Source organism: Rousettus aegyptiacus, unplaced genomic scaffold, assembly GCF_014176215.1.
Source record: "Rousettus aegyptiacus isolate mRouAeg1 unplaced genomic scaffold, mRouAeg1.p scaffold_m13_p_9, whole genome shotgun sequence".
Classification (NCBI taxonomy): domain Eukaryota; kingdom Metazoa; phylum Chordata; class Mammalia; order Chiroptera; family Pteropodidae; genus Rousettus; species Rousettus aegyptiacus.
This window is the reverse complement of record NW_023416312.1, coordinates 31,360,989-31,387,394: the sequence shown is the minus strand read 5'-3', so window position 1 is coordinate 31,387,394 and position 26,406 is coordinate 31,360,989. Positions and strand designations below refer to the sequence as shown.

The 26,406-nt window shown below is 48.1% G+C and overlaps 1 protein-coding gene across 6 annotated transcripts; it reads left to right on the top strand.

Annotated features, from left to right (window-relative positions):
• Positions 1-1,802: 1,802 nt before the first annotated feature.
• On the top strand, positions 1,803-26,261 carry OTUD5 (OTU deubiquitinase 5). 6 transcript variants are annotated; one of them, XM_036227325.1, is made up of 10 exons: positions 1,803-2,516; positions 2,670-2,743; positions 11,978-12,068; positions 19,107-19,171; positions 19,259-19,430; positions 19,514-19,662; positions 22,875-23,078; positions 24,496-24,697; positions 24,786-24,899; positions 25,176-26,261. In XM_036227325.1, exons 1-10 carry the CDS (start codon positions 2,150-2,152, stop codon positions 25,298-25,300), a joined length of 1,563 nt encoding a protein of 520 aa, XP_036083218.1. In that variant the 5' UTR covers positions 1,803-2,149; the 3' UTR covers positions 25,301-26,261. The 6 variants fall into 6 exon arrangements, with proteins under 6 accessions (XP_036083218.1, XP_036083214.1, XP_036083217.1 ...); XM_036227324.1 differs by having other exon boundaries at positions 1,806-2,516; positions 11,975-12,068; XM_036227321.1 differs by having other exon boundaries at positions 1,804-2,743; positions 11,975-12,068.
• The last annotated feature ends 145 nt before the right edge of the window (positions 26,262-26,406 follow it).

Genomic DNA, 26,406 nt, shown 5'->3' with positions numbered 1-26,406 from the left:
AGGCTTTTGCAGTGGTCTAGTCGGTAGGTGATGGCAGTTTGGACCAGGTAGTGGCAGTAAGAGTTGACATTCAAGAGATCTGAGAGGTAGAATTGGCAAGCCTTGGGATTGGCAAGCATCTGGGAATTGAGGAAGGGGGAGCCGTCAAGGCTGAATCCTAGGTTTCTGGTGTGGCCACAAGCTGGATGGAGGTGCCATTCTCTGTTAAAAGGAACATTGCAGTGCCAGGCATGTAGTAAGTACTTGGCGATGATTGGTTACAATTAATATCCTAAGTTCAGTTTTAGATGTGTAGTGCTGGCAAATATCCAGTAGGGACTGGGGTACATGGGTTGAGTGAGATGCTCATGAAAGATTCAACGGGATAATGTGCACGGGTATTGAGCACAATGCTCTGAACACTAGTAGGCCCAGTAAACGTGAGTCCTCTCCCATTAAGTCTAATGAACAGAAAACACAAGTCAATTTATTACTGACATCCTTCAAGAAAGGCTTCAACCAAGATCAGCATCTGAAGGGAGAAAGTTAAGCAGCACCCAGAAGACCTTTCTGGTCTTTCAGTCAACGGGTTGTATGTCTTGATTCCTAAGACATAGGGAGCCCTCACCTCTCACAACACATTGGTTCATGAGTTCATCGGAACCCCATAACTACTCCCTGAGGTAGTCTTGGCAGGCATTATCATTCCCATTTTACACATGAGTAGCCTCCAATTTGAGACACAATGACTTGCTCAAGGTCCTATGGTTGGTAATGGTTCATCATGCCTGGAAATGAGGTCTTCCTGACTCCAAAGCCAACTAATTTATTGAGCACTTACTATGTGCCAGGACCAGCACCAGTCCCTTTACAAGCATGAATTAATCTCTGATCCTTAAATTGGAATTATTATTGCCATTTTATAGAGAAGTATAAATTGAGGATGGGGTGGATGTCAAATGACTTGCCAGAGATCACTCAGACAGGAGAGGCAGAACTAGGATTAGTTCGGAGCTCTCTCCAGCTGCTAAGTAGCAGGAATTTTTACCAATCCCATTGCAAGACGCTGGCTAGTGACAGACCTGGCTCATAGTTTTGTTGGATCCACATAAACTCAGTTTGGGGTGGGGAAAAGAACTGTGAGCGACTGCGCACTAGCCACAGGAGTGGGGAGTTCAACGCGAGGGCGAACATGCGGTGGTGCCAAAGAGGGCGTGAACGCTTCTCAAACACCGTCTACACAGTGTTTGTTTGTCTCAAGGTTGGCCTGTCCAACGCGAGTGACGGCATCTCTTAACCAATTACCACAGCACTTGGCTAATTGCCAGGGTGAAGTGGGCGCCCACCTCTCCACTGGTGTGGATTTACAGGTGGGTGGGGCCGGAACTGACGCTTCAGGGGATTGCTACGCTCTGGGAGTGTTGATATTTTCCTGTCAGTCTGACTGACAGCGGCCAAGTAGGGAGCCTGGGAGGGTGGTGCTTTTGAAACTGTCGTGTATAAGGCAGACCACACTATCCTGTCGCAGTACACCAGCCTGCAGTCAGATTCTCGGGTATAGAGGTCAAGAGCGGGACGGCAGCGACGAAAAGGCCAAGGAACAAGGTTGCCCACTTTGACTGAAATCTGAGACGGAGGGCACGGGAAGGGCGATCGCTCGCCTCTGACTGGCCCTTGGGCGTCAGCGAGAACCCACGCAGCCGCTTCGATTGGTTGATGCTCGCAATTGTTGTGGCGGCAGCGAAGATTTCTGCCCACGTACTTCCGAGCAAGAGGCGGGGCTGTGCTCTGACGCGCGTGCGCGGTGCCCCGGGGCCCCACCCGGTAGTTCAAGAACCTGCGAGGGGGCGGGGCAAAGAGGTGCTTGTTTTGGTTGTTTCCTTTGAAGCAGAAGGCTAGAACGAGCATTGCAATCAACTTGCCGAACTCGGAGAGAAGGCGACACTGAACTCGCCGTGCTGCCTTCACCTTGGACTTCACATCCGGGTTCTCCTGTCGCGTGACGCGCGCACCGCCGACGGTTCTCGAACACCGCGGTGCCTCAATCCCTTTATCCGGGTCCCGCCGATCCCGTCGTGCTTGGCGCACCACAGTAGCCCCCCCCCCCCATCCGGGTTCTCTCCCAGCGTGCCCCGCGCCGCGTTTGCTGAGGGTACTCGGCGGTGCCGCCATGACTATTCTTCCTAAAAAGAAGCCGCCGCCTCCCGACGCCGACCCCACCAACGAGCCGCCGCCGCCTGGGCCGCTGCCCCCAGCGCCGCGCCGCGGCGGGGGTGTGGGCGTGGGCGGCGGCGGCACGGGTGTGGGCGGTGGCGACCGCGACCGCGACTCGGGCGTCGTAGGGGCCCGTCCGCGGGCCTCACCGCCACCTCAGGGCCCGCTACCGGGGCCACCGGGCGCGCTTCACCGCTGGGCACTGGCGGTGCCGCCCGGCGCCGTGGCAGGCCCCAGGCCACAGCAGGCCTCGCCTCCTCCTTGTGGGGGTCCTGGTGGTCCCGGTGGCGGTCCCGGCGACGCACTGGGTGCAGCAGCGGCAGGTGTGGGCGCGGCGGGCGTGGTGGTGGGCGTGGGCGGTACGGTGGGCGTGGGTAGCTGCTGCTCGGGGCCCGGCCACAGCAAGCGGCGGCGTCAAGCCCCCGGGGTTGGCGCGGTTGGCGGGGGCAGCCCTGAGCGTGAAGAGGTTGGCGCAGGTTACAACAGTGAGGACGAGTATGAAGCGGCTGCAGCACGTATCGAAGCTATGGACCCTGCCACTGTCGAGCAGGTATGGGCTGGGGCTGACAGGTGAACGGGTATGGTGGATGGGATTCTCACACTGGGGACCCAAGGAACGCTGTTTGAGATCTCCCCAAGGGACTTAAATGTTTTCTCCGGAGGCTGACACTCTTTTTCTCTGGTGGTAGGGGTGTGAGACACTCTCTTCCCCCACCCCTTTTTCTTCAAGGACTTGAGGTTAGAGGCTCCAGGATAAGACGAAGAATGTAAAGATGGGATCGGTGGTCTCTTTCAGGCCCTGGGACCTCATCTTGTAGGGCTAGTGGGTGGGAACTCCCCAGAAGACACAGGCAGGATGGAATGCCTCCTAAGAGGGGAGTCTCTTGACTCTTCAAGGGACCTTGGTCAGTATACAACGGCTTGAGATTTTTTTCCCCTCTGAAAAAAAGAGTCTAAGACTCCCTCCAGGGAACATAAGTAAGGTGGAGACCTCAGAGATATCTGTGTGTCCCCAAGATACCTAAACCTTTTCAGGGTTCTGAGACACTCTGTATAGGACAACCTCTCCCACTTCTTAGGGGAACACAGCACAGGACCACTCAGCAGTGGGATTTGAGACTTCCTCAGAGGTCCTAAGCCTGGCTTCAAGGGCCTGGCACACACACAACACATCCACGTTAGAGGAGTCTTCTGAGCTTTCCTCCAAGGATACGAGACTTCTCTTGGAAAAATAAGATTCCCTTCCCCTTGGGGAAAGGGCCAAATCCAATATCCAGATACCAGGAACTCTAGTAGGGTACACAAGACTCATTCTCTAAGTGATAAGGGTCTGTGCTTCCTCTCAATAGTGTGAGACCTCCTTGGGGACAAGAGTCCGATTTTCTCTCCAGGAGCTTAAGCTTCTTTTAAGTGATAGACCTTTGGTCCCTCTCCCTTATCCTCCTTTTCCACCAGGCCAGAGTATTTCTTCAAGAAAATGAGACTCACTGTTTTGGATACTGGAGCCTAAGACTACCCCTGCTTAAGGACTGAGACTTTCAGAGATTAGGTCCGAAATCTCTTGAGACTGATATCTCCCTGCAGAGGTCCCAGGCAAGGTGAAGTATTTAGGGAGCCTTTCTTCTCAGGAACTGGTATTTGTGAGTGTTCTCCTTGGTGGTCTGAGATACCCTCCCACACACAGGGGTGTAAGCTCCTTCTACCCTAATTATGAAGGACTGATACATCTTTTGGGGACATAATAGTCCCCTCTCCCCCTGCAACGGGCATCTGAGTCCTTCCCACTCCAAGTGCTTGAGCTTGTTGTTAGGGACTTGATTTCCAACATGGGGACTCAAGCCTGAGATCACTCTTCAGGGGACATGGGCAGCATGGATACTAGAGGTGGAATCTGAGGCCTCTCTAAGGATTTAAGCCTGTCTTTAAGGGCCTGAGACCCCCTGTACCAAGGACATTTGAGATTTTCCTCAAGGACAAGAGACATACATACTCCAGGGACTGCTGTGTATGTATAGATGAGGTCTCAGCTTCCCCCTTAAGGAACTTAAGGTACCTCTCAGGAACAGGACCCCCCCCCACACACACACACACACCAGAATTGATTCCTGAGACCCTTTTCTTGGCATGGATATAGAGTCCCAGGAGAATAGGGTCCTGAGCCCCTCTCCAACACCCTCCCTCTCACCCCAGAGAGTTTGAACTTTCCCCCAGGTGCATAAGATATTTCTCCACCTTAGGACCTGAGACCTGAGCCTGCCCTGAGAGTACTGACTGTCACCTTAGAGACAGCATACATATACCCAAGTCATAGGGTCCTTTTAAGGACATAAGATTTTCTGCCTTGAGGACTAGAGCCTAAGACTACCTCCACCTGTGAAATAAGTCCTGAGAACCGCCCACTCCCCTTGGGGACGTGGGTAAGGTGGAAAAGAGTCTGAGCCTCTTTCTGGGGCCTAAGCTTCCCTCAAGGACAAGCGATCCTTTACCTTAGGGAGGGGTCTAAGCCCTACCCCCTTGGGTATGAGGCTCTCCCCTGCCCCAACCAGGCAATTCTTTACCACCAGGGAGAAGGACATGAGATCCTCCTCAGTGTGGCCCGATGCCTCCCCATTAGATTGAAGTACCTGAGTGTTCTTCACAGTCATAAGAAACCCTTACTCTCAGGACAGGAAGATTCCCCTACTTTCTATGAGAATGTTGTCAGTTACTGGGCACATGGGAACTGAGACCTCCCCTCAAGAACTAGGGGATATTCTGAGACTCCCTGACTTGATTCTGCTTGCTTCTCATTTCCAGGATCAGGGAAATAGTCTGAGCTTCCTGAATTGCTTTCAACAAGTTTTTTTCTTCCCAGAGACAGGAAAAGGGGTTTGGGACATCCTCACTCCAGGGAAGTTCTCCACCCATAACCCTCTCCCCTTTGGCTCAGGTAAATCTTTCTGTACTTCACAGGAGCCCCCATCTTTGTTGTCTTTCTACCCATTACTACTCCAAGCAGGTTAAATGATCTGGACCCACAAGGTCAGGGCCAGGAGTTATTTCTTCTCTTCCTGGTTGGGGTAAAGTCTGCCTTTCCTCCTCCATAGAAACAGGGAGTGATACATCCCTGATTCCAGGGAAAGAGAGGAAGAAAGTCATGTGCTGCCATGGTGACTAGAAAGAGACCTCCTTATATACCCTTTGCATCTCCTGGGCTGGGAGTTCCTCCCTTAAACTTATTCCTATAAGAACTTGGAAATAAAGCTCTATGGTTGCATGATAACTTCCCTTCCCAATGACAGAGGAGAGGCTTCCTGTCTTCCCACTTCTTGGGACAAAAGAAGGAAGATGATACTTCTCCCTGCTTCACATGGGCCAACTTGGGACCTTGTGGGGATGAGAAGAGGGGGAGATTCTGCTGACCCAGTCTTGGTCCTGAACAGTCAGTCACTGGGGCATTTGTAGCATGGAGACCAATTAGAGCCCTTGGGAAAGAGGGGAGTTGTTATGAGGGAGCCCACATGATGAATCTGATCCTTGTTCTGATTACTCAGACTTCCTGTCTGTCCCAATGCTGTCACCGTACCTCTCTATTGCCTTTAGGAGCCCTTTTGGCACCCTGGGGTCAGGGGTTTTCTTTCTCAGGCATGATTACTTTGCTGAGAGTCTACCATATGAAAAGAATATCTTGAAAGCATTCTCAGCTTGAGGACCCCACAGAACATTTTGAGAAGGAGTCATGCATGCTGAGGTGATGGGAGAAGCTGGACCTGGCACTGTAGCCAGGGTGCCTGGGTTCTCACTCAGGCTTTGCTGGCGCTTTGCTGGATGAACCAGAATAGTTCTGCTTATGCTCTCTGGGCCTCTTTCCTCATTGGTCAGGTAAGGAGCTGGTGGGATATCATTTAGCTTTGGGATTTTAGGGAACTCACACCAAAGTTCTCTGGACCTAGAGGTGACAGAGAATGGTGGGTGTCTTTTTTGAGAAAGAACCATGTTCCTCCCCCCACTCCCCTGCCCCTACTCTATTTCCTCCCAGCCATCCAAGCTTGGTGGGCAAGACAAGTGGCCTGTTTGGTGTAAGGCTCAGGGTTGGTAGACTAATTTTTTTTTGGCTATCTGTGCTGTGGTGAATAAGCTCAGGGTTGCCTGTCAGGGCTTTGGAACTGGGAATGCCTCAATTCACATTCCAAGGTCTCCTGCTTAGCTGCTTTACAGCTTTAGGCAAATTCTGAGCTGCCTTTTTAAAAAACAAAACAAAACAAAACAAAAACAAAAACAGAAGTCCACCTAAGCCAGTGTGATCAGATTGAGTATGTAAATACCTGACCTGGCCCACCTCAGACCTTGGTTGATTCTTCTCTTGCAGTTTCCCCAGGATCATCTGGGTTCTTCCTAGGAGCCTTTGTAAACGACTAGTTTTTGTTAGCCAAGACCCTTTATTTGGCATTTAGGAACCTGCCGATTCCTCTAGTGGGGAAGCAGAGTGGTATATCGCAAGAAGTGATCCCCTGGCTTTGCGTTCTGTATCTTCAGGCAGTTCCCTTTTGTAGGCCTCAATTTCTCCATTCATAAAATGGGTAGTGTTGAGGAGGGTGGTTGGACTCGGTGTTATGAAGCTAGTCGTAACATGTTCTTTAATTCCCTGTTCCCCACTCCCCCAACCCATCGTGAAAGTTTTGAGTGGGGCCCCTTGGCTTTGGGGGTATGCTACGAAGTTTCAAGCCGTATTGTTTCCTTCTCCTCGGCCAGTGCTATAGGTCCTTGGGGTTTTTTTTTCTTTTTACAGTTTTATTGAGAAGTAATTCACACACCGTACAATTCACCAATTTAAGATGTTACAATTCAGTGGCTTTTAGTGTACTCACACAGTGGTGCGATCATCACCACAACCAATCAAGTTTAGAACATTTTCATCACCTCAAAAAGAAACCTCGCATCATCGTCCACCAGTCTCTTAATCTCCCAGCTCCTGGCAACTGCTTATCTACTTTTATTTTTGTCTTGATTGATTTGTTTCATCTGATGTTTCATTTGAATGGAATCATACAATATGCAGTCCTTTGTGACTTGCTTCTCTCACTCAACATAATATGTTCAAGGCTCATCCATGTTGTAGCATGCATAGTACTACATTTCTTTTTGTGAATAATAGAATCTTCATTTTTTAACCACTTACCCAGTGTCCTTCCTCTTTTTCCACTTCTCCACTCTGGAGATCTTGTGTTGGTTCTTGAAGAGCAGTGCATCTGTCTCTTATTGGATGAGTTGCCTGCATTTTGCTAGTGGAGCTGAGCCAGTGTTCCTGGGTGTTTGAGGGGAAGTGGTCTTGGCACCAGGCTTGCTCGGATAGAGCTGTGAAGCCCAGAATACTAAGTACCTCTTGGCCGTGGGCTCTGGGAAGACATCTGTCTGTGAGCTGCCATTGCTGCCGCCATCTTCCTCTGCCCCTTTCCGCCTTCAGTGGAAGCTCATTCATCGGTGGGCAGGATCAGCAGCTTCTCAGGCTGTGGGAGAGTCCAGGCCCCTGCTGCGTTATTTCTAACCCTTTCCCTGGAGAGGTGGATCCTGTGGGGTGAGAGCCATGTAATGTTGCCTCACAGTTCACACCAGGAGTGCTACAAAGGGTTGTATTATTTTTCTGTGGCTGCTATGACAAATTACTATAAGCCAGGTGGTTTAAAACAACAGACATGTAGTCTCTCAGTTCTGGAGGCCAGAAGTCCAAAATCAAACTGTTGGCAGGGCTGTACTACCTCCAGAGGCTCTAGAGGAAAACCTCTTTCAGTTTCTGAAGGCTGGCAACATTCCTTGGTTTGTGAGCACATTGCTCTGATCTCTACCTGTCTTCACATCATCATCATCTTTGTGTATGTGTGGTCTCCTCTTTAGTCTGTATCAGATCTTCCTCTGCTATTCTAAGCACACTTGTGATTGCATTTAAGTCCAATCCAGATACTCCAAGATAATCTTTGCATCTCAAGATTCTTAAATTAGTCACACTTGCAAAGACCCTTTTTCCTTATAAAGTAAAATTTATAGGTTCCAGGGGTTAGGGCCTGATATGTTTGGATGGTCGTTATTCAGCCTACTACAGGGGTGTTTTTGTTTCTCTTCCAGGGAGAGAAAGGGAACTCATCATTAAATTCTCTCCTACTGGGCAGAGTCCTGTAATATTTGAGTCTGCCTAGTATCTCTATTGTTGGAAAACTCTAGAGCAGCTCATCGTATGGCGAATAATTGGTGCTGGATTGGAACCTGTCATTTGGGTGCCACTGTCTACTTCAACTTTTCTTGGGCCTTTGGACTAGTAGGTTGCAGTCTTGCACCTGGAATCTCCTGGTGTCAGAGAGCTTTGCCCAACCCCTTTGTGGAGGCTCAGAGATGTGGAGGGACTTGCCTATAGTTTCAGTAGTGGGCTTGCAAGATTAAGGGTCTGGACTTGACTTTCTCAGGCCAGGGCATTGATGTAGCTTAAACTTCTTTATAACTGGGCCAGCCTCCACCCTTCACTCCCACTAGCTTGTCCTTCCTGGGTCATGTTCCTAAACAAATTCTGAGTTGGCACCTTTCTTGGAGGCTCCTGTCTAGCTGGGGGAAGGAAGAGACTGTGCTAGGAGCTCATGGGACTGACTGTCTAAACTCTTTCTGGAACCCAAGACCTCCCTGTTTTCTCTCTCCAAAGGGAGAGAGAGAGAGAAGGGGTTTCAGCCAGAATCCAGACTCAGGCTGTAGGTGCCAAAGCCAGTGGGTGGCTAGTGGTTTGGCCTCCAATTCCAGGCTCAGCTGCCACCCTGACTGTTCTAGGACCAAAGCTTTGTGCAAAGGGTATGCCCAGGTCTTCATTTTTAGGGACAACCAGGATTTTCCCAGGATGGTCTGCTAGTTATGTCTCCATGTTATAGCTCATGAGGCCTCCCCTGTTGCCTCTACACTAGGTCTTGCTGGTGCCCAAACTCCCAGTTCTTTCTGCCTTCATAAAATGAGGGTAACGCTTTCCACCATCTGGGCTGTGGTAAGGACAATTAAATGAGGTCACCTTTTGCATCTAGCATCTGGCATGGTACAGGCATTTGGCTAATATGAGTTCATCTTTCTTCCTGGCCCAGCCCTACTTCCCCTCCTAGTCCTACCTGGGACTTAAGCTCTGTCGAGCTCATTGCTGGCCTCTGAAATCCCTGGTGTTTTGTGGCAGAAGTAATTTCTTATCCAATTCACAAGCTTTTCTGGAGATCTTGGTATTTTAATCCTTTGCTCAGATGGCACCTCCTCTCAGGTGTCTGCCTTAATGACTGGCCAGGTCCTTTCCTCTGTGTTCCCCAGCATCCATGTGTTCATCTCTTTCACAGCCCTCCTCACACTTGTGTGTAGTCATTGCCGACACACCTCTAGCAGTGTGTGAACTTACCAAGGGTAGAGAGCAGGTCTGATTTAATTTCTCTGGCCTCTGCCAGCCCAGGGTCTGACTTAGTAGCTGCCTGATAAACCTTTGGTGGGTAAATAAGTAGGTGCTCTTTCATCTTCTTTGATCCTCTTTTCTCTTTTGATCTTCTTTCCTCCTACATTCGAGGGCAGGAGGTTGCTGTGTGCCCTTTTTTAGAGCTATTGTCCAGTCTGAGGCTGTAGCCATAGTTGCAGTTTCTCTGCTGGAAACTTCTGGCTGGAGCAGGTGCCATGGTGCTGGGAGATGGCTGACCCCACCATACAGGGATGGACTTGGGGCAACTGGCTGGAGTGTGCTCATTTACAGCCTCTGGGGCAGGAGGGACACCTGGACTACAGGAATGTTATGTACAAACAAGTCTCTATGCTGCTCATGGAAGCCCATTAAGGTCTTCCCAGTGCCTTTGTCATCTCTGGAAAGCCAGTCATACCTACCCATGGTGTGGGCCCTGAAAGTGGGGCCTGCTGGGTATTCCCTTGTCACCCCTTCCTTGTTCCTTCCTGTTCAGTCACTCACCTAGAACTTTCTGAGGGTCTCAGTTGTGCATTATCTCTCTGTGCCTGTCTCACTCCTTCTGTGACTGCTTACCACCTCACCAGTATATGGTATGTTATTTACGAAGCCTTTTCTGGTCCTGAAGCTCCTCTGAGCTTCTTCACAGCCCTGTCAGATTACATATCCCCTGTTTGATAGGAAACTGAGGATTGGAGAGTTCAGGTAGCTTACCTAAACTCATACAGCAAGTGAGCAACAGAGCTGGGATTCGAACCTAGAGCTTTTGGCCTTCAAACCTTGTGCTTCCTACCTTACATGAGCTAGGGGAAAAGGCCTGCAGAGAGGTGATCCCTTCTGATTGGCATTAGCCCGGATCTTATAAATCCCTGGGTAGGGTGGTATCCCCAAGGAGCGGGCTTGGGACTTCTGGTTGTTAGCTCTGATGCTGGATTAGGCTGGCTTCTGGTAGCCAGCAGAGGGCGTGAGGGGCCTAGGAAAGATCTGCTGCTTCAGGTTTGTTTTGTTTTGGAAATTGCTTCAAGTAACATGTGGATACATATTTTTTAATAGACTTTATTTTTTAGAACAGTTTTAGGTTCACAGTAAAATTGAGCAGAAGATACAGAGAGTTTCCATATACCCCTAGCCCTGACACATAAATAGCCTCCCCCATTATCAACATCTCACACCAAAGTGATATATTTATTACAATTGGTGAACCTACATTGACACATTACAATCACCCAAAGTCCATAGTTTACATTGGGGTTTACTCTTGGTGGTGTACATTCTGTGGGTTTGGACAAATGTATGGTGACATGTATCCACCATTATAGTATTGTACATAGTAGTCTCATCACTGCCCTAAAAATCCTCTATATGTTTTTTCTAATCTCTACATTATTTTTTTAAAAATATATCTGAAAATACACATTTGTACAGGTTCACTTAACCTGAATTTTCTTTGGGGCCAGATGTGCTTTGGAATTTAGAAAAAATTTAGAATTTAGGAAAGTCACCTTGTATGTATGCTGTGTATTCTGTAACACCCCTGGTGGGGTCTATGGCAGCACCTCATAATCAAATACCTAAATTTTTCTGCTTGGAAATGTTTGAATATTAACCTCCAGCTTATATCAGGTTATGATGCCAAATGAGTTAGATGAAGACCTTGGGTTTTCAAAACTTCTTGAGTTTTATAGTTTTGGACAAGGTAGTGTACATCTCATAAAGAAGGAAGTGAAGTAAAATCACCTGTACTACCAATACTTAGGGATAATATTCTGTTGTATAGCCTCCCCAACTTTGTGTGCATGTGTGTTTGTATACATGTGCATATACATATATATGTTAAATGTGTTCAATCACAAATGAGATCATATTTTACATATATTTTGCCTTGTGTAATATATTTTGCCTAATGTAAGATCTTAGAATTCCCTAGCTATATGTGGGGCTCAGGATCTTGCCAGTCACTCCCTTCTTAACATCTCTCTCTTACCCTAAGAGTGACCCAGCTGAAACACCTTGAGGTAGAGCCAAGTTCTTCTCCCAGGTACTTGCCAGCTCTGGGCCTCTGGCTGCCATGATGGTCAGCAGGAGGCAGAATGCAGCTGGAACGTCTGTTCTCAGGGCAATTGGGGCCCCTCTGGGAGCAAGTCTTCTGCTCACACAATAACCGATGCCCTAAAAGAAAGGATTTCTTCCCGTTCCACATGCATGGAGTGGTCCACCAGGGCTGAGAACTTGAGCCTGTCCAGTATCCTCTCAGCTAATCAGCTGGGTCCCTCAGGAGCTTGAGGGCAGGGCCCTGGGGAAGGGGTACAGGCCTTTCCTGTTGCTGACCCTCACTTCTCCCTCCAGCAGGAGCACTGGTTTGAAAAGGCCCTGCGAGACAAGAAGGGCTTCATCATCAAGCAGATGAAGGAGGACGGTGCTTGTCTCTTCCGGGCTGTAGGTGAGTCTCTGCCTTAGCCTTCAAGGGCCTGGGGGTGCCCCTGAGTTGTGTTCCAGTTATTAAAGGTAACCCCTGAGAAAGTATTGGAGGCAGAGTTAGCTGGTATTTTAGAGATTCCAGGCCGCAGCCTCAAGTTAGTATCTCTGGCCTCTAGCCCTTGGTCTTGAGGCAGTGTGAAAGTGATAACAGCAATAATAGTATTAAAGAAAATGACATTACTTAGGGACAGGTTTCTCTGTCAGGTACTACAGGAGACCATTTAAATTTTTCCCCAAGCTGGGTAAGTATTGGTACTATTGCTTCCATTTGTCAGATGAGAAAAGCAGCTCATATGGGGAGTGGTTTGCTGAGGGTCAGATAGTATGTGGTAGAGCCAGGGGTCGGGGTCTGGGTTAGGTTAATCTGAGGCCCAGGCTCTGAACCACAGCATACTACTCTCATCTTGGGATCATAGATCTTTTTAAAAAATTTACACAAAAGTAGAATAGCAAACCCTCATGTACTCATCATTCATCTTCCAAATAGTCATCAACACATGGCCAACCCTGTTTCACCACTACCCTGCCCCATCTTTCTCATTCTTTTGAAACGATTATTTTTAAAGCAAAACCCCAACATCGGGTCATTTCATTTGTAAATATTTCTCTGACAGATCAGGTGTGTGTCTCTGTCTCTCTAAACATAACCACAATTCCATTATCATACCTGACAAAATTAATAATTCCTTAATACCATCTACTGTCCAGCCTGAGCTAGATCTCTGAGGCCCCTCTGGCTCTGATTTGTGACCCAACAAACACTCATGAGGTCCTGTGCTAGTGTCCAAGGGAAACTGGAAGTGTGATCTGATTCTCCCTTTGAGACTCTGATATCTACGATGGACAAGTGCTCTCTGATAGGAGCTTTAAGCTGGGAGTCAAACCCTATCTTCTTGTTCTGGCCCTCACTCATAACTTCCATTGCCCATCTATGAAGTGGTCTTGATTCTTAAGGGTTCCTTAAATCCATTCTAGATTTTTTATTCTCAGTCTATGGGTATCCCATGTTTGCTGGTAGACTAGACTGACCCAGGCTCTATTTCGGGTCATGCTGCTGATTTTTGGTGTGGCCTTGGACAAGCAGCTTTTTTATCCTGAGCCTGTTTCTTATCCGTAACACGAAGCTAAAAGACCCAGGGTTGTAACAGTTAAATGAGATTACCTTTAGTACCTGACACATAGTTGGCCCTATGAACAGTAGCATTGGTAAAGCCTAAATGCTGTTCTTAGTTGTGCCTCAGAGCCACTAATGTTTTCTGAATGGGCGAAAGAAAGAAGTGAGTGGTTGCCTCTCCCATACTACCAGGCAGAGGTGGTTCAAGCAGTAGACTCTACTGGGCTTGGAAAATCCCAACCTTTCTATCCCTGTGGCTCAAGTCTATGTTCTCCCTGGGATGTTTCCTAGAGAAAGAGCTGGATTTGGGGCATTTTGGACCAAAGGCAGGCAAATAATAAGTGGAGACCTGTTCAGTGCCTGTTCAGTGCTAGGCTCTGTGCTCAGACCTTATGCTGTTTGTGGGATAAGCAGAGCTGCTGGTAGAGTGAGGGTCAGAGAATGCAGCTGGGGATCTGAGTCTTGAGCAGTCTTTGACACAGAACTTGGGGAAGTTACTGGCTTCTGCAGTAACCCATGTCAAGAGCAATATTTGTGTGTGTATCTAGCTATTTCCCCCAAATATCCTCTGACCATTACCCTGTTGGAGCCTTCCAGTAAGGGCTCTGAGCTTACAGGAATAGCTGACCATGGCAGGTTGAAGGCCTTTCCTTATCAGCATGATGGTTATACATTTCCCCTGACTGAGCTGCCCTTGGCTTTTCTCCGTAAAACCTCAGAAGCCCATGGTCTTTCCCCAGAAGTACATGACTCCTGTGTCTCTAGGCCTCATCTGGAGTTTTTCCTGGGGCAGAATGCACAGGACATGTGTTTGAGAAAGGGACTTTGTCCTCAGGCTTCCTGCTGCCCCTCCGCTTCCAGCATGGCTTGGACAGGAACAGGTGGTAGCCACCATAGGCTTTGGTAAGAAGGCCACAGGTTCTAACTTCCTCCCATACATTGAGCAGTGGAAGGAGCACATAACTGAGGGTGGGAGTTGGGATTATAGACATAGAGGTCACTCTGCTGTTCCTTGACCTCAACTCTTTGGTAGGCATTCAGCTGAGTGTTTCAGGTTCATCTACAAAATTGGGATTACTATCCCATGAGACAGATGAGAAGATCGAGACTCAGGAAAAGGAAATGACATGCTTAGGGTCATTAGTGGCAGAGCTGGCATGGGAACCCATAGGTATCCAAAGGACACATTTTTTCTGTGGCCCTAGGAAAGCCCTAGCTTCTTAGTTGTCAACTAGCTGGGTGATCTCAGCTGTATTCTTGACCCCTCTGGGCCTTACTTCTTTCCAATTAGGAGTCTGTGGCCCTCTACTGTTGGGAATCCTGAGGCAGGTGACTTTCTACTCTGTTTTTCCTCTGAGGTCTGGGTGTCCCTGGTGTGAACCACTATCCACTACTTGTGTCCAGTTCTCTCCCACCACCTTCTACTGGGGACTTACGAGCATTAGTGAAAGCTTAGGTGGCGTGTAAGTATGAGGCTAAGTTTCAGAGGTATTCTGTGGCACACCCTGCCCCTTCTGTGCTCAGAAAACATCCTCCTGGAAATGTGAGCCTGTATCTCTCCTCCCTTCCTCTTCCCATATGACTTTGACTCAGTAAAAACCTCTGGTCCTAACCCTGCCCTCTGTAGGCAAAGTGGAGGCCAAATATGCATGAGAAGCAGCTGGGGATATGCATGTATGGCACTGGGGTCCAGAAACATTAGCCAAGCCCACTCGTCTGGGCCTTTTGGTCTTGGAACATGGACCATCAGCATTGGAGAGCTGAATCTTATGACAATTTCGACTGTTTTATAAATGGGGAAACAGGCCTCAATAGACCCTATTATCTAGGTCACATGGGCCAACGTCAGACTATCAAGGTTCAAGGTTGAACCAGGCCAGAAGAAGATTCCCATGGACCACCATGTACACCAGCTTCTGTTGGCCTTTGTGCTGTCTCCTTCAGTCTTCCCTTCTTTGCCATGGGAATCTAAGTAAGAGGAGCAGGAAACTCAGATCACACTATCAAGGTAGCCAAGTTCTGCTGTTTCCTCACTGAGGCTGTGCCATTTGGGGTAGTTGGGGCCACAAGCTGCTAGGTGTGCACCACAGTTGCTTGACAGGCAGGTGAAGCCTTTTTTCCTGGCTCATCTCAGTGGGGCCAGGGTTCTCACTGGGCCAGGAGGGAAGTGGGAATGAACCAGGTCCCTGTCTCCTTCTGCTGCTGTGCGTACACACATTTGTGTGGTTTGTTTTTAGATTCCCTGCAGACATCAAGCATCTTTTTCTGTCCTCAGTGGAACTTGCCTGTGGCTCTTCTGGCAGGCAGGTAGGCAGGCAGCATCAGCCTGACAGGGAGGCAGTTCTCAGGTGCCTCTAAACTTAAACTTCTGTACTTAGACTCCTTTAGATGGTCAGGTTCTCCTGTCTTGCTTCTCCACATAACTCTTCAGCAAACAGTGACTACATTTTAGGGAACCTGAGGAGGAAGAATTACTGAGGTTTAGGTGATCTACTCCCAGGCAGCCAGCAGAGGGAGCTTCGAGCAAGTTTTTTAGCACTATTGATTCCTCCGCCCAACCAAACCCTGGCAAAGGCTGGGAAGTAGGGGCGGAGTCCTCAGTTTCACAGCCTCGCATCTTGTCCAGCCTTCAGTCTTTTCTCATTGATGGCAAGGGCATCTAGTTGTTGAATGCAATAGTAGTTGTCTGTAGTTGTGAGGGTTGTCATGTGGGAATTTGGCCTCAGGGAACATCTTTGGCAGGATCTGCTGGCTGCGTGTGTGCGCACATGTGCATTTCTATGCTGGTGTCTCTGTACACTCAGAGAAAAGGCAGAAATGGGTTCTGGGAGGTAAGATTCATGCTGACCTCTGTGATCCTCATGGGGAGTACAACCTCTGACGTCTGTAATCTTTGCCTTATCCTCAGCCTTTCCAGCTGATTCCTGATTGTGCTGGTGGGGCAACTGAGGTAGACAGGATCAGGTTTCGCCCCAGAGAGTCAGGTGGCTAAGGTGATAGTTGGATTGGGGAAGGGGTGGTAATGTCACCTGGGGCATCAGTGCTCAATGGCACCAGTTACTCCTTGTGAGCCTGGCCTCCCCTTCACCCTCCCAAATGTGTGACCTTGGGCTAGCCGTGCCACATTTCTATACCTCAGTATCCCTCCTCTGTAAAGTTGGGATTTTTGGGGTGAGGATGGAATGAATTGGAGCATAAAAAGGCTTTGGGAGAACCAGTTGTAGTATTGTACTAAGGATTTCCGAGCCCTCTTTGGGTTGGAGACAGAAGTGAGGTGGTGGGGGACCTTCTTCCAACTGGACTCTGAGAGGGAAGAGCAGGTGCACATTGCCCACAAGTGCAGCATCAGCAAGAAGAGGAGTTTCAGTTTCTATCAAAACAAGTTCTCTGAATTCCCCTACCTCTATAGGTCCATCGGGCCCTTTCCTCCACCTTGGCCCCCACAAGGAAGTCCAGCCAGGCTACTAGCCCCCTGTGCCAAATTTCCGGGAGGAGAAAGGCTTTCTGGAGGACAGAAGCGGGCTAGCAAAGTCAGGCAAGCACCTTCTCAGTGACGACTTCCTGTGTTCTCAGCCTGTGCTTGGTATTTTTCCCACCTTATATTGTTGAGAATATTCTACTCTCCCTTCTTAGGGAGGTACTATCACTCTTTGTCCTTGGTTCTGAGGAGCACATTTTCTTCCACATTAATGATCCCCAAACTAGGGTGTATTTTATTATCAGTGAGGTGCCTCCCCCTAGCTGTGGTTAAATACATTCATCATACCACCCATCAGTACATCTTAGAATTGAGAAAATGTGATGTTTTACATTTAATAGATAAGTAAAGAAGGTCATACCTTGCCCACACTTACTGACCCTGTTTTGTGCAGCCTGTATTATTGATTTGACATTAAGTTGGTTGCTAAAGATTTGCAGTATGGGCAAGGAAGGTGGGTCTGTGGCTCTTTGGCATCAGTAAAGGTAGAGAGCCAGTCCTGCCTACACAGTGGACAGCCTAGACCCCAGGTTTGGGGCTTTCCTCTGGCTGAGGAAGTACAACAGAAATGAGGAACGGCTTAATCAGTGGTTCCAATGACATTTTGGCTGACTTGTGGACGGTTAGCTACTTGAAGAGTCACCGTCCTCCTCATGACAAATGGGACCCTGTTTTTTGAACACCTAGTATGCCTCAGATGTTTGGCAAATGTTCCCTGATAGCACCCTATGAGAGGAACAGGAGTTATTCTCCCTACTTTATGGATGAGGACTTTGTAGTTCAGAGAAGTTAAGGGCTTGTCCAGTGCCACACAGCTAAGAGGCAGCAGAACCTTTCTGCTAGGCAAGGGATTAATGGCAGGGAAATGGGGGACCCTCATGGGGTTCTTCCCAAGCTCCCTTTCCTGTCCCACAGTCTCTCTTTCCCCCCATTTTTTTTTGGCGCCCAGCATCTAGCCCAGGTAGATCTCTCAAGCCTAGAAATACCACTTAATCTTCCCTAGGAACAGCTCAGCCACTTCCCTGAGCCTAGCAGGCTGGCCCCTATTTAACCCTTTCACTCCCATCTTAGTTCCTGTTTACTATAGCTGCCCGCAGCACTGTGTCTTCGGCACCCAAGCCCATTCTACAGAAATAGCTCGTCAAGCAGCTCTGGAAGGCAGGCAGCTGCAACAGTTCTGTGGTCCTGGCTTCTAAGAAAGGCAGCAGTAGGGGGCCCCCAGCCTGTGTGCAGGGCATGTGACTTGCTGGAAGTGCCGCTGGTTGTGGGGGGATGGAGAGTGTGACCGCAGAACCCACATCCTTGTTTACATCGGTGATGGGGCTACCCCTTCCCGCCTTACAACCCCCACGCCTCCTCGCCCTCAGGTCCCTTGGGCCCCATTTTCTATCTCAGAGAAGCCTTTTTCTTCTTATCTCACAGAACCCTCCAGGGAGGGAAGGGGAGGGTAGCGAAGGCGTTCTTCTGGCAGTTCTTCACAGTAGACTGGCTATCATGGAAGAACGCTGTCTGTGGTGTTTCCTGCAAGACCTGACCCTGACCCAGTGCCCCAGGGAGATCCCATTAGAGCAGTGGTCTTCCAGGGATACACAGGGAAATTCCCTCTTTGTCTTAGCCAATGGAGGTTAGGTGTGCCTTATCTTCAAGCCCACCTTAATTTCCCAGGGAGAAAGAAGGCTCCCCTACTATGGTGAAGGGGACTCTCATGTACTGAGTGATGCTCTATTCCAAGCCCAGTGCTGGTCACATTACACTCATTATTTCAGTTTCACAAGAAGGCCTGCCAGGAAGTTATCCAGCTTGTTCCTGTTTTATACGTGAGGCAGGTAAGGCTCAGAACACTTGTATCACCTGCCTCTGCTCATTTAGCTCAGCAGTACCTGGCAGAACTGGGCTTAGAGACCAGCTGTTTTTCTTATTTTATTCCTTTTATTTTTAACCTACGAAGGGCATCCTGACTCTGGGAAGTAAAGAAAACTGAATTCTAGAGTTGAATTTGTCATAGACTGACTTCCTATGTGAACTTGGTCAAGCCACAAACCCTCCGAGCCTCAGTTTCCTCATGTGAAGAATGAAGGGGTATGTGTGGAATTGATAGTGCTCAAGGCCACTTCTGGAACTTCAAATCTTTATTGAGTTGTCTGTGTGGCTGGTCAAACCCTAGACAGTCATCTGTTCAGGAGGCCTGTGGTTATGTCCCTCTCATTTGTACTCTCGTCGTTAAAGACTGGCCCTGCCTGCCTCTTTTTTTCGTGACCCTATTCCAGCCCACAAGGCCAAGAACTTTCCAGGCCCTGGGGTAGAAAAGGAAGTTTCCCTGGCTCTCAGCCCTTTACCCTAAGGATGACTCAGAACTTTTCTCTGGTGGCAGCTCTGATCCCAGCCTCTCTTTTCTTCTGCCCCCACAGCTGACCAGGTGTACGGAGACCAGGACATGCATGAAGTTGTACGAAAGCACTGCATGGACTATCTGGTGAGACTTTGCAGAGGCCTTGGGGTGGGGGCAGAGTGGGAAGATCTTCTCCCTACACAAATCTTGACCCTCTGATCTATTCTGCAGATGAAGAATGCTGACTATTTCTCCAACTATGTCACAGAAGACTTTACCACCTACATCAACCGGAAACGAAAAAACAACTGCCATGGCAACCACATTGAGATGCAGGCCATGGCAGAGATGTACAACAGGCCTGTGGAGGTGTACCAGTACAGCACAGGTACTTCTGTGGTGGGTAGGTGAGCAACCAGTTGTGCCTGGTCCGAACCTGCTCTGCGTGGCCCACTGTGGATGCTCCTTCCTTCTTTTTCTCTGCAGAACCCATCAACACATTCCATGGAATCCATCAAAATGAGGATGAACCCATCCGTGTCAGCTACCATCGGAATATCCACTACAATTCAGTGGTGAATCCCAACAAGGCCACCATTGGTGTGGGGCTGGGCCTGCCATCATTCAAACCAGGGGTAAGTGGGTCCTCGTGCCCAGGATGGCTGTTGGATTTAGAGGCAAGAAACCTCTGTTAGGGTCTCAGTTCTGCCCTTAGTCCACAAAAATGTCCTGCCTCCTCTCTGAGTTGCCCCTGGGGTCTCACTTCTATAAAATTAGGGAGCCACCCAATGTGGTTTCTTAGGGCTCATTCTGTGGTCTCAGTTTGCCTGTCAGAGCTGGCCACCCATCATTTGTGCCTATTGAGGATTGGCATTTTGGGATATGGAATCACATTTGGGAACCATGAGCCTAGGGCTCAGTCTGGGTGTCTTGGCACCCACGTGGATCTTCCTCTGAAATTCAGCAGTTACAGACAGCTGTGGTCACAGAGATTTGGAGTACAGGCCTGGCCCCACCACTTATCGGCTGTGGGACCTAGGGCAGTACACGCAAGTAATCAGGGCTGGCAGCTCAGCTGATGTAGAAATTGCCTAGTGCTAGGTCTAGTACCTAGTAGGTACTCAGAAGGTGGCAGTACATTTTTCCAGCACATTGGCAGATTCTTATTCTCGCTCATAAACAGTTGTCTGCTTGGGGGTTTTGATATCTTCTATTCAGGTTTCACTTCCCACAAACAGAAAGTGCTCCTGTTTCATTATAGGAAACACACACCCTAACACCAACATAGGGGTTTTTTTGTTTTGTTTTTTTAAGTAAACTTTTAGAACAGTTTTAGATTTACAGAATTATTATGATTAGAGAATTCTCATATACCCCACTATGGTTAACATCTTATTAGCATAGTACATTTGTCATAATTAATGAGCCAATATTGATATGTTAACCAAAAACTATACTTTATTCAAATTACCTCAGTTTTTCCCTAATGATCTTATCTGTTCCAGGATCTCATCCAGGACCATATTACATTTAGCTGTCGTGTCTCATTTGGCTCCTCTTGGTTGTGACAGTTTCTCCGAATTTCCTTGTTTCTGTTTATAGACTATAATTTTGCCTTTTCTATAATGTCATATAATTGGAATCATACAGTATGTAGTTATTTTCAGAGTGGCTTCTTTCATATAACATACATTTAAGATTCATCCATGACTTTTTATGGTTTGATAACTTGTTTCTGTTCATTTTCCTTTTTTAAAAAATGTGAACACTTTTAAGTTTTTTAATTTATAGACTGAATTGTTTAGAACAATTTTAGGTTTACAAAAAATTTGAGAAGATAGTACAGCGTTCCCATATAGCCTCCCCCCCCACACAGTTTCTCTATTATTAACGTATCAGATGACCATGATACATTTGTTACAATATATGAACCAATATTGATACATTATTATTAACTAAAGTCATCATGTCTCTTTAGGCTTCCTTGTCTGACGGTTTCTCACACTTTCATGTTTTTGATGACCTTGGCAGTTTTGAGGAGTATTGGTCAGGTATACTGTAGGATATTTCTCTTTTGGAATTTGTCTGATGTTTTTCTCATGATTAGACTGGGGTTATGGGTTGTAGAGAGAAAGATCACAGTGGTAAAGTGCCATTCTCATTACATATCAGCAATATATACTATGAACATGACTTATGACTTGCTGTTGACCTTGATCACCTAGCAGAAGTAGTACTTGTCAAGTTTTCTCCTCTGTAAAATCACTCTTTTCCCCCACCCTATTTTCCATATTGAAAGGAAGTCATTATATACTGATATACAGTCCACACTTAAGAAGTAAGGGTTTTGCTCCATCTCCTTGAGGGCAGAGTATCTGCATAAATTTTTTGGAATTCTTCCTGCAAGGGAGATTTGTTTCATCCCCCATTTATTCATCATTTATTTATATCAATATGGACTCATGGATATTTATTTATTTTGGGTTATAATCCAATGCTATTTTTGTTTGGATGCTCAAATTGTTTTGGTTTTGGCTATTGAAAGCTCTCTTGGTTGGTTCCTTTGTCTCTTTGACATACCCCCATTATTGTGGTGGTGTTTTATGTTTTTTAATTTTTGTTTTTGGGTTTTTATTTTTTTGTCCTTGGTTTTAATTTTTGTTGTTGTTTTGAGCACTTCCTTACTTTCTTGTACTGAAGGTGTTCTAGGCTTGTCTTGTATATTTCCTACCCTAGCCCTAGAACAAGCCATTTCTCCAAGGAGCCCTGGTTCCATTTATTGGAGAATGTTAGTAGAAACCAAGATCTGGGTGCTGAATGTGTTCCTTGGTACAGGGGTGTTCTTGCTCTTAGGCCCTTTCAGCTGACAGAGTAAGGAGATATATATGTGTATACTAACCTGTGTGTATACACCTATCTTGAAATATTTCTATATGTAACCATCCGTATCTATAAAGCTACAATTCTTACTGGTATCTCCAGCTGATAGGTACTGCGTTGTTTTAATTTGCAATTTTCTAATGACAAATGGTCATTGAGCATCTTTTCATACACATATTTGCCATCTGTATATCTTCTTTGATGAAATTGTGTTTAGATTTTTTTTTGGCCTATTTTTAACTTGTTCTAACAGTTTTATATACTTTTTGGACTATTATCTATAGGCAAAAAAAATATATTTTATATCATTTCATGCATACACACACTGGTGTACAGTGTGTATATGTGCATTAAAATAATGTTAGAGAGTTTTGCCGAACAATACTTACATTTATTCCCTGGGATATGTGCTGATTTTTTTATTATTTTGTTTTTTTAAAAGCTGTTGTATCTCACAGTCTGATAGAGTACTCATACAGTGTCCCACAACTCATAGCACCTCACATGCTGATACTATCCCCTTGTCCTCTTAAATACCTGACTACTCTCTCCACCCTGTGCACACACAACTAACTTCTCAGGTGATCTTTTTCTCCTTGTCCCATCTGGACATAGGTGAGGAAGGCCTCAGCATTATGAAATTGAGCCATCATTGGGTGAAGCTTCTTTAAATTCCAGTCTAGGCTAGAAGGCGTTTGGCTGCCCCAGACATAGTACTTCAGTTGAGGTGTCTTGGGGTTGGGAGCAGGGCTTCTGAGTGTAGGAGTTTGGAACAATTAGTCCCACTCAAGTCTGCCTTACTCTAGTACCTGATGAATAGGCAGCCTGCCCAGGGGGGTGCTTAGTAAGAGTTCCTGCCTTCCTGTCTCCTCTCTTCTGGGCCTTTGGGTCCACCTCCCTGAGCCAGTTTTGGCTCTTAGCCAGAGTTTAGAGTGTCACTCCACATACCCATTTCTCCCTTTTGCAGTTTGCAGAGCAATCCCTAATGAAGAATGCCATAAAAACATCAGAGGAGTCGTGGATTGAACAGCAGATGCTGGAAGACAAAAAGCGAGCCACAGACTGGGAGGCCACAAATGAGGCCATTGAGGAGCAGGTGGCTCGGGAATCCTACCTACAGTGGCTGCGGGATCAGGAAAAACAGGCCCGCCAGGTCCGCGGCACCAGCCAGGTGGGTCCTGGGCTCTGTCACTGCCCTGACCAAGAACCCATTACTTCTTATCCTTTGCTCCCAAAGAGTCAGAAAAAGATTAAGCAGTTTTGACATCTGTGCCTCATGTTGTCCTTATAGTCTTGGCATTGTGCAGAAAAAACTCCTAAGGAATGAGGGAGGGCATGCAGGATCAATGGATAGTTTCAGAGGGACAAACTTTTGAATGTCTTTGGGTGCCAGGCTTTGTGCTGAGGATATAAAATCAGGTCCAGTGCACTCCACTCTCAAGAGTCCCTTTTCTGTTGAAGGAGACAGATGCATCAGTGGGGGCCTTGACCCTGGATTGGAGGCCAGTGGAGAATGGGGGCTCTGGTTAGTCTTCACAAAGGAAGATTGAAAATTTTAGGGCAGGGAGCAAGCAGGACATACAGACATTTGAAGAATCACAAGTTTAGAATGCTTATAGATGTTGGCAGAGCCAAGTAATTTGTTCAGCAAATATTTATTGTAGGTTTGTGCTTTGCACTGTTCTAGGTATACAAAGGTACGTTGGTGAGTGAGGCAAGCCCAGATTGTTGTCCTTGTGATGCTTACATTTTTGCGGAGTGGAATAAAATAATAAGCATAATAAATTAGTTGAGAGTTGGTATGATTGAAAAACATGTAGAGTAGGGTAAAGGGGTGGGGGAGTGGAATAAGTAAGGCCAAATGGGACCAGGAGTTCACAATATTAATTAGCATGGACAGGCCTAAATAGTAGGCCTCAGAACAGGTGAAATTTGAGCAAAAGCTTGCTGAAGTGAGAGACTTAGCTAAGTGCTTATGCCAGGGCCGGCAGAGGACCAACTAGAACAAAGGCCTTGAGGGTAGAGCATACCCGGTGAGATTTCAGAAGCAGCCAGAGGCCAGTGTTTCTGAATGGAATGTTGTAGATGAAGTTAGAGAGGCAGTGGGGCCAGATTGAGAAGGAGCCTGTGGGCCATGGTGAGAACTTTGGCTTTTATTCTGAGTGAGGCAGAAGCCATGGAGGGTTGTGAGCAGGGAAGGGACAGGATCGGACTTAGGTTTTAACAGGATCTCCCTGACTTGCTGAGTGTAGAATGGAGTGGGAGTGGGGCAAGGGTAGAACAGGAGACTAGCGAGGAGGAGGCTGCTACAGTAGTCCAAGTCACTGCTGATGGCATAAGCAAGGGAGGGGAAGAGTTGGGTGTGGACTCTGGATCTATTTTAAAGGTGGAGGTAACAGGTTTCCTGTCAGATTAGCTGTGAGGGGGGCTAAGGAGTTTATCTTCGTCCTGTGGTCTGTCGTGTGACTGGAAGTGATGATGGCCTATGCAGTAGCTATATTACTGCCAGGATTCTAGGAGGGAGCAAGCCCTCAGAGATGGGGCAGAGGAAGGTCACAATTGGCTTACCTCCCCCTTCCCCATTGTAGCCCCGGAAAGCCAGCGCCACGTGCAGTTCCGCCACAGCAGCCGCCTCCAGTGGTCTAGAGGAGTGGACTAGCCGGTCCCCACGGCAGCGGAGTTCAGCCTCATCACCTGAGCACCCTGAGCTGCATGCTGAGCTGGGCATCACGCCCTCTTCCCCAGGCACTGTCTTAGCTCTTGCCAAACCTCCTTCACCTAGTGCACCAGGTCAGTGACTTGCTGACAGAGTATACAGGGCTTAGGAGGTCCTGTGTTGGTCCTGAGTCCTGCCTCTCTAACTGTCCATCTGCCCCAGGTACAAGCAGCCAGTTCTCGGCAGGGGCTGACCGGGCCACTTCCCCCCTTGTGTCCCTCTACCCTGCTCTGGAGTGCCGGGCCCTCATTCAGCAGATGTCCCCCTCTGCCTTCGGTAAGCTTCCTCTGTTTAGGGTCTGGGGCCAACTGGGAGCTGGGGAGAGAAGCAGCAGTAAGTCTTGAGAGGGGGCCTCTGGAGCCTCTGGCCATCTCCCCTTTCGGGTCCAAGGGATCTGTCCTAAAGGGGTCTGAGTGGGGTTTCGTAGACTAAGAAGGGGCCTTCTTAAAGATATGGCCTGGATGGGATTTTTTCCAGAGCCAGGGATCAGTGAAGGGCAAGGAGAGGGCAGGCTGTGGGTACTCCATCATCCTTTTTCCCTTCTTACCTAAGCAGGTCTGAACGACTGGGATGATGATGAAATCCTAGCATCGGTGCTGGCAGTGTCACAACAGGAATACCTAGACAGTATGAAGAAAAATAAAGTGCACAGAGATCCACCCCCAGACAAGAGTTGATGGCGACCCAGAGACTGGAGACCATCTCCCAACCCCTACCACTCCTGCCCTCCGGTGCCACCCTACCTTCTTTGGCTTTCTTCCCTCTAGCCGTCTTCTTCCTACTCTATCTCCCTTATTCTCTTCCCCACTTTTCTCTTGCTGGCCCACCCTTGTGCTCCCTCTCATCGCTGCCACCACCACTATCACCTATCTCTTCGCCAGCTGACGTGCCCTGTTGCCCCCTGCACAGCACTATCCCTGCATTCCACAGGGGACTTGGGCAAGGGTGCCGAAGGTAGGCAAGAGGCACACAGACAAACCAACTGGCAGCCAGACAGCCCCTGAGGAGAGACATTCAGAGGAAAGCCTCCCTGATCCCCATTCCTTCCGAGATCAGAAAAAACTTGTCACCCCACCTGCACAATAATGTCAAAGAAATGGGAGGAAGAAGTGGGGGATTCCCCTTCCCAGTACCCCCAAAATGTCTGAGCCTCCAATGTTGATTTTTTTTCTTTATTAAAATGTACTTTTATCTTATAAAGTCAACCAATCCAAAATGACATAGACAACAGCATTGGCTCTATGAAGGCGGCATCTCTCTGGTTTGGGGGCAGGCAAGCCATGGGACACAGAGATGTGGTTGCTGTCTCTGGCCTTCAGCTCTGTGGAGGTGGGCAAGGTCTGGAGTTGGAGCCAGGGCCGGGAATGGGGGCAGGGAGGGCAGGTGTCATGCGGGCTTTGGACAATGAGACTGACCTCACTGCATTCCTTTCGCTTCCACCACCACCACCACCACCACCACCAGTCTCTTTGGAATCTTAGGATGGGGGCACCTTTGAGGATCATGGCCGCCACCTAGGATTTGAGTGGGGAGTGGGAGCAGCCTTGGCAGATGGGGCACCATGCCCTGCAGGTGTTGACAAGGTCCACCATCTGTAATGTCCTTGGCACAATAAAACCAAATGTTAGTTTCCCCGGAGCGCCTCTGTTCTGTGTGGGGCAGAGTCGGGGTGGGTGGGCCTCTGTGCAGAGGCAGCAAGGGCACAGGACTTAGCTTGACCTCTGAGGGCTGTAAGCTTTCCAGTAGGGTCTGTTTGGGGGCCCACAGTAGTTCATGTTTGATT

Excerpts from the sequence above, each read along its gene's own strand:
- OTUD5 (XM_036227321.1), top strand. The coding sequence starts at position 2,150 with ATGACTATTCTTCCTAAAAAGAAGCCGCCGCCTCCCGACGCCGACCCC. Across the intron at positions 12,069-19,106 it reads TTGTCTCTTCCGGGCTGTAG|CTGACCAGGTGTACGGAGAC; the intron begins GTGAGTCTCTGC and ends CTGCCCCCACAG. Across the intron at positions 19,172-19,258 it reads AGCACTGCATGGACTATCTG|ATGAAGAATGCTGACTATTT; the intron begins GTGAGACTTTGC and ends TCTATTCTGCAG.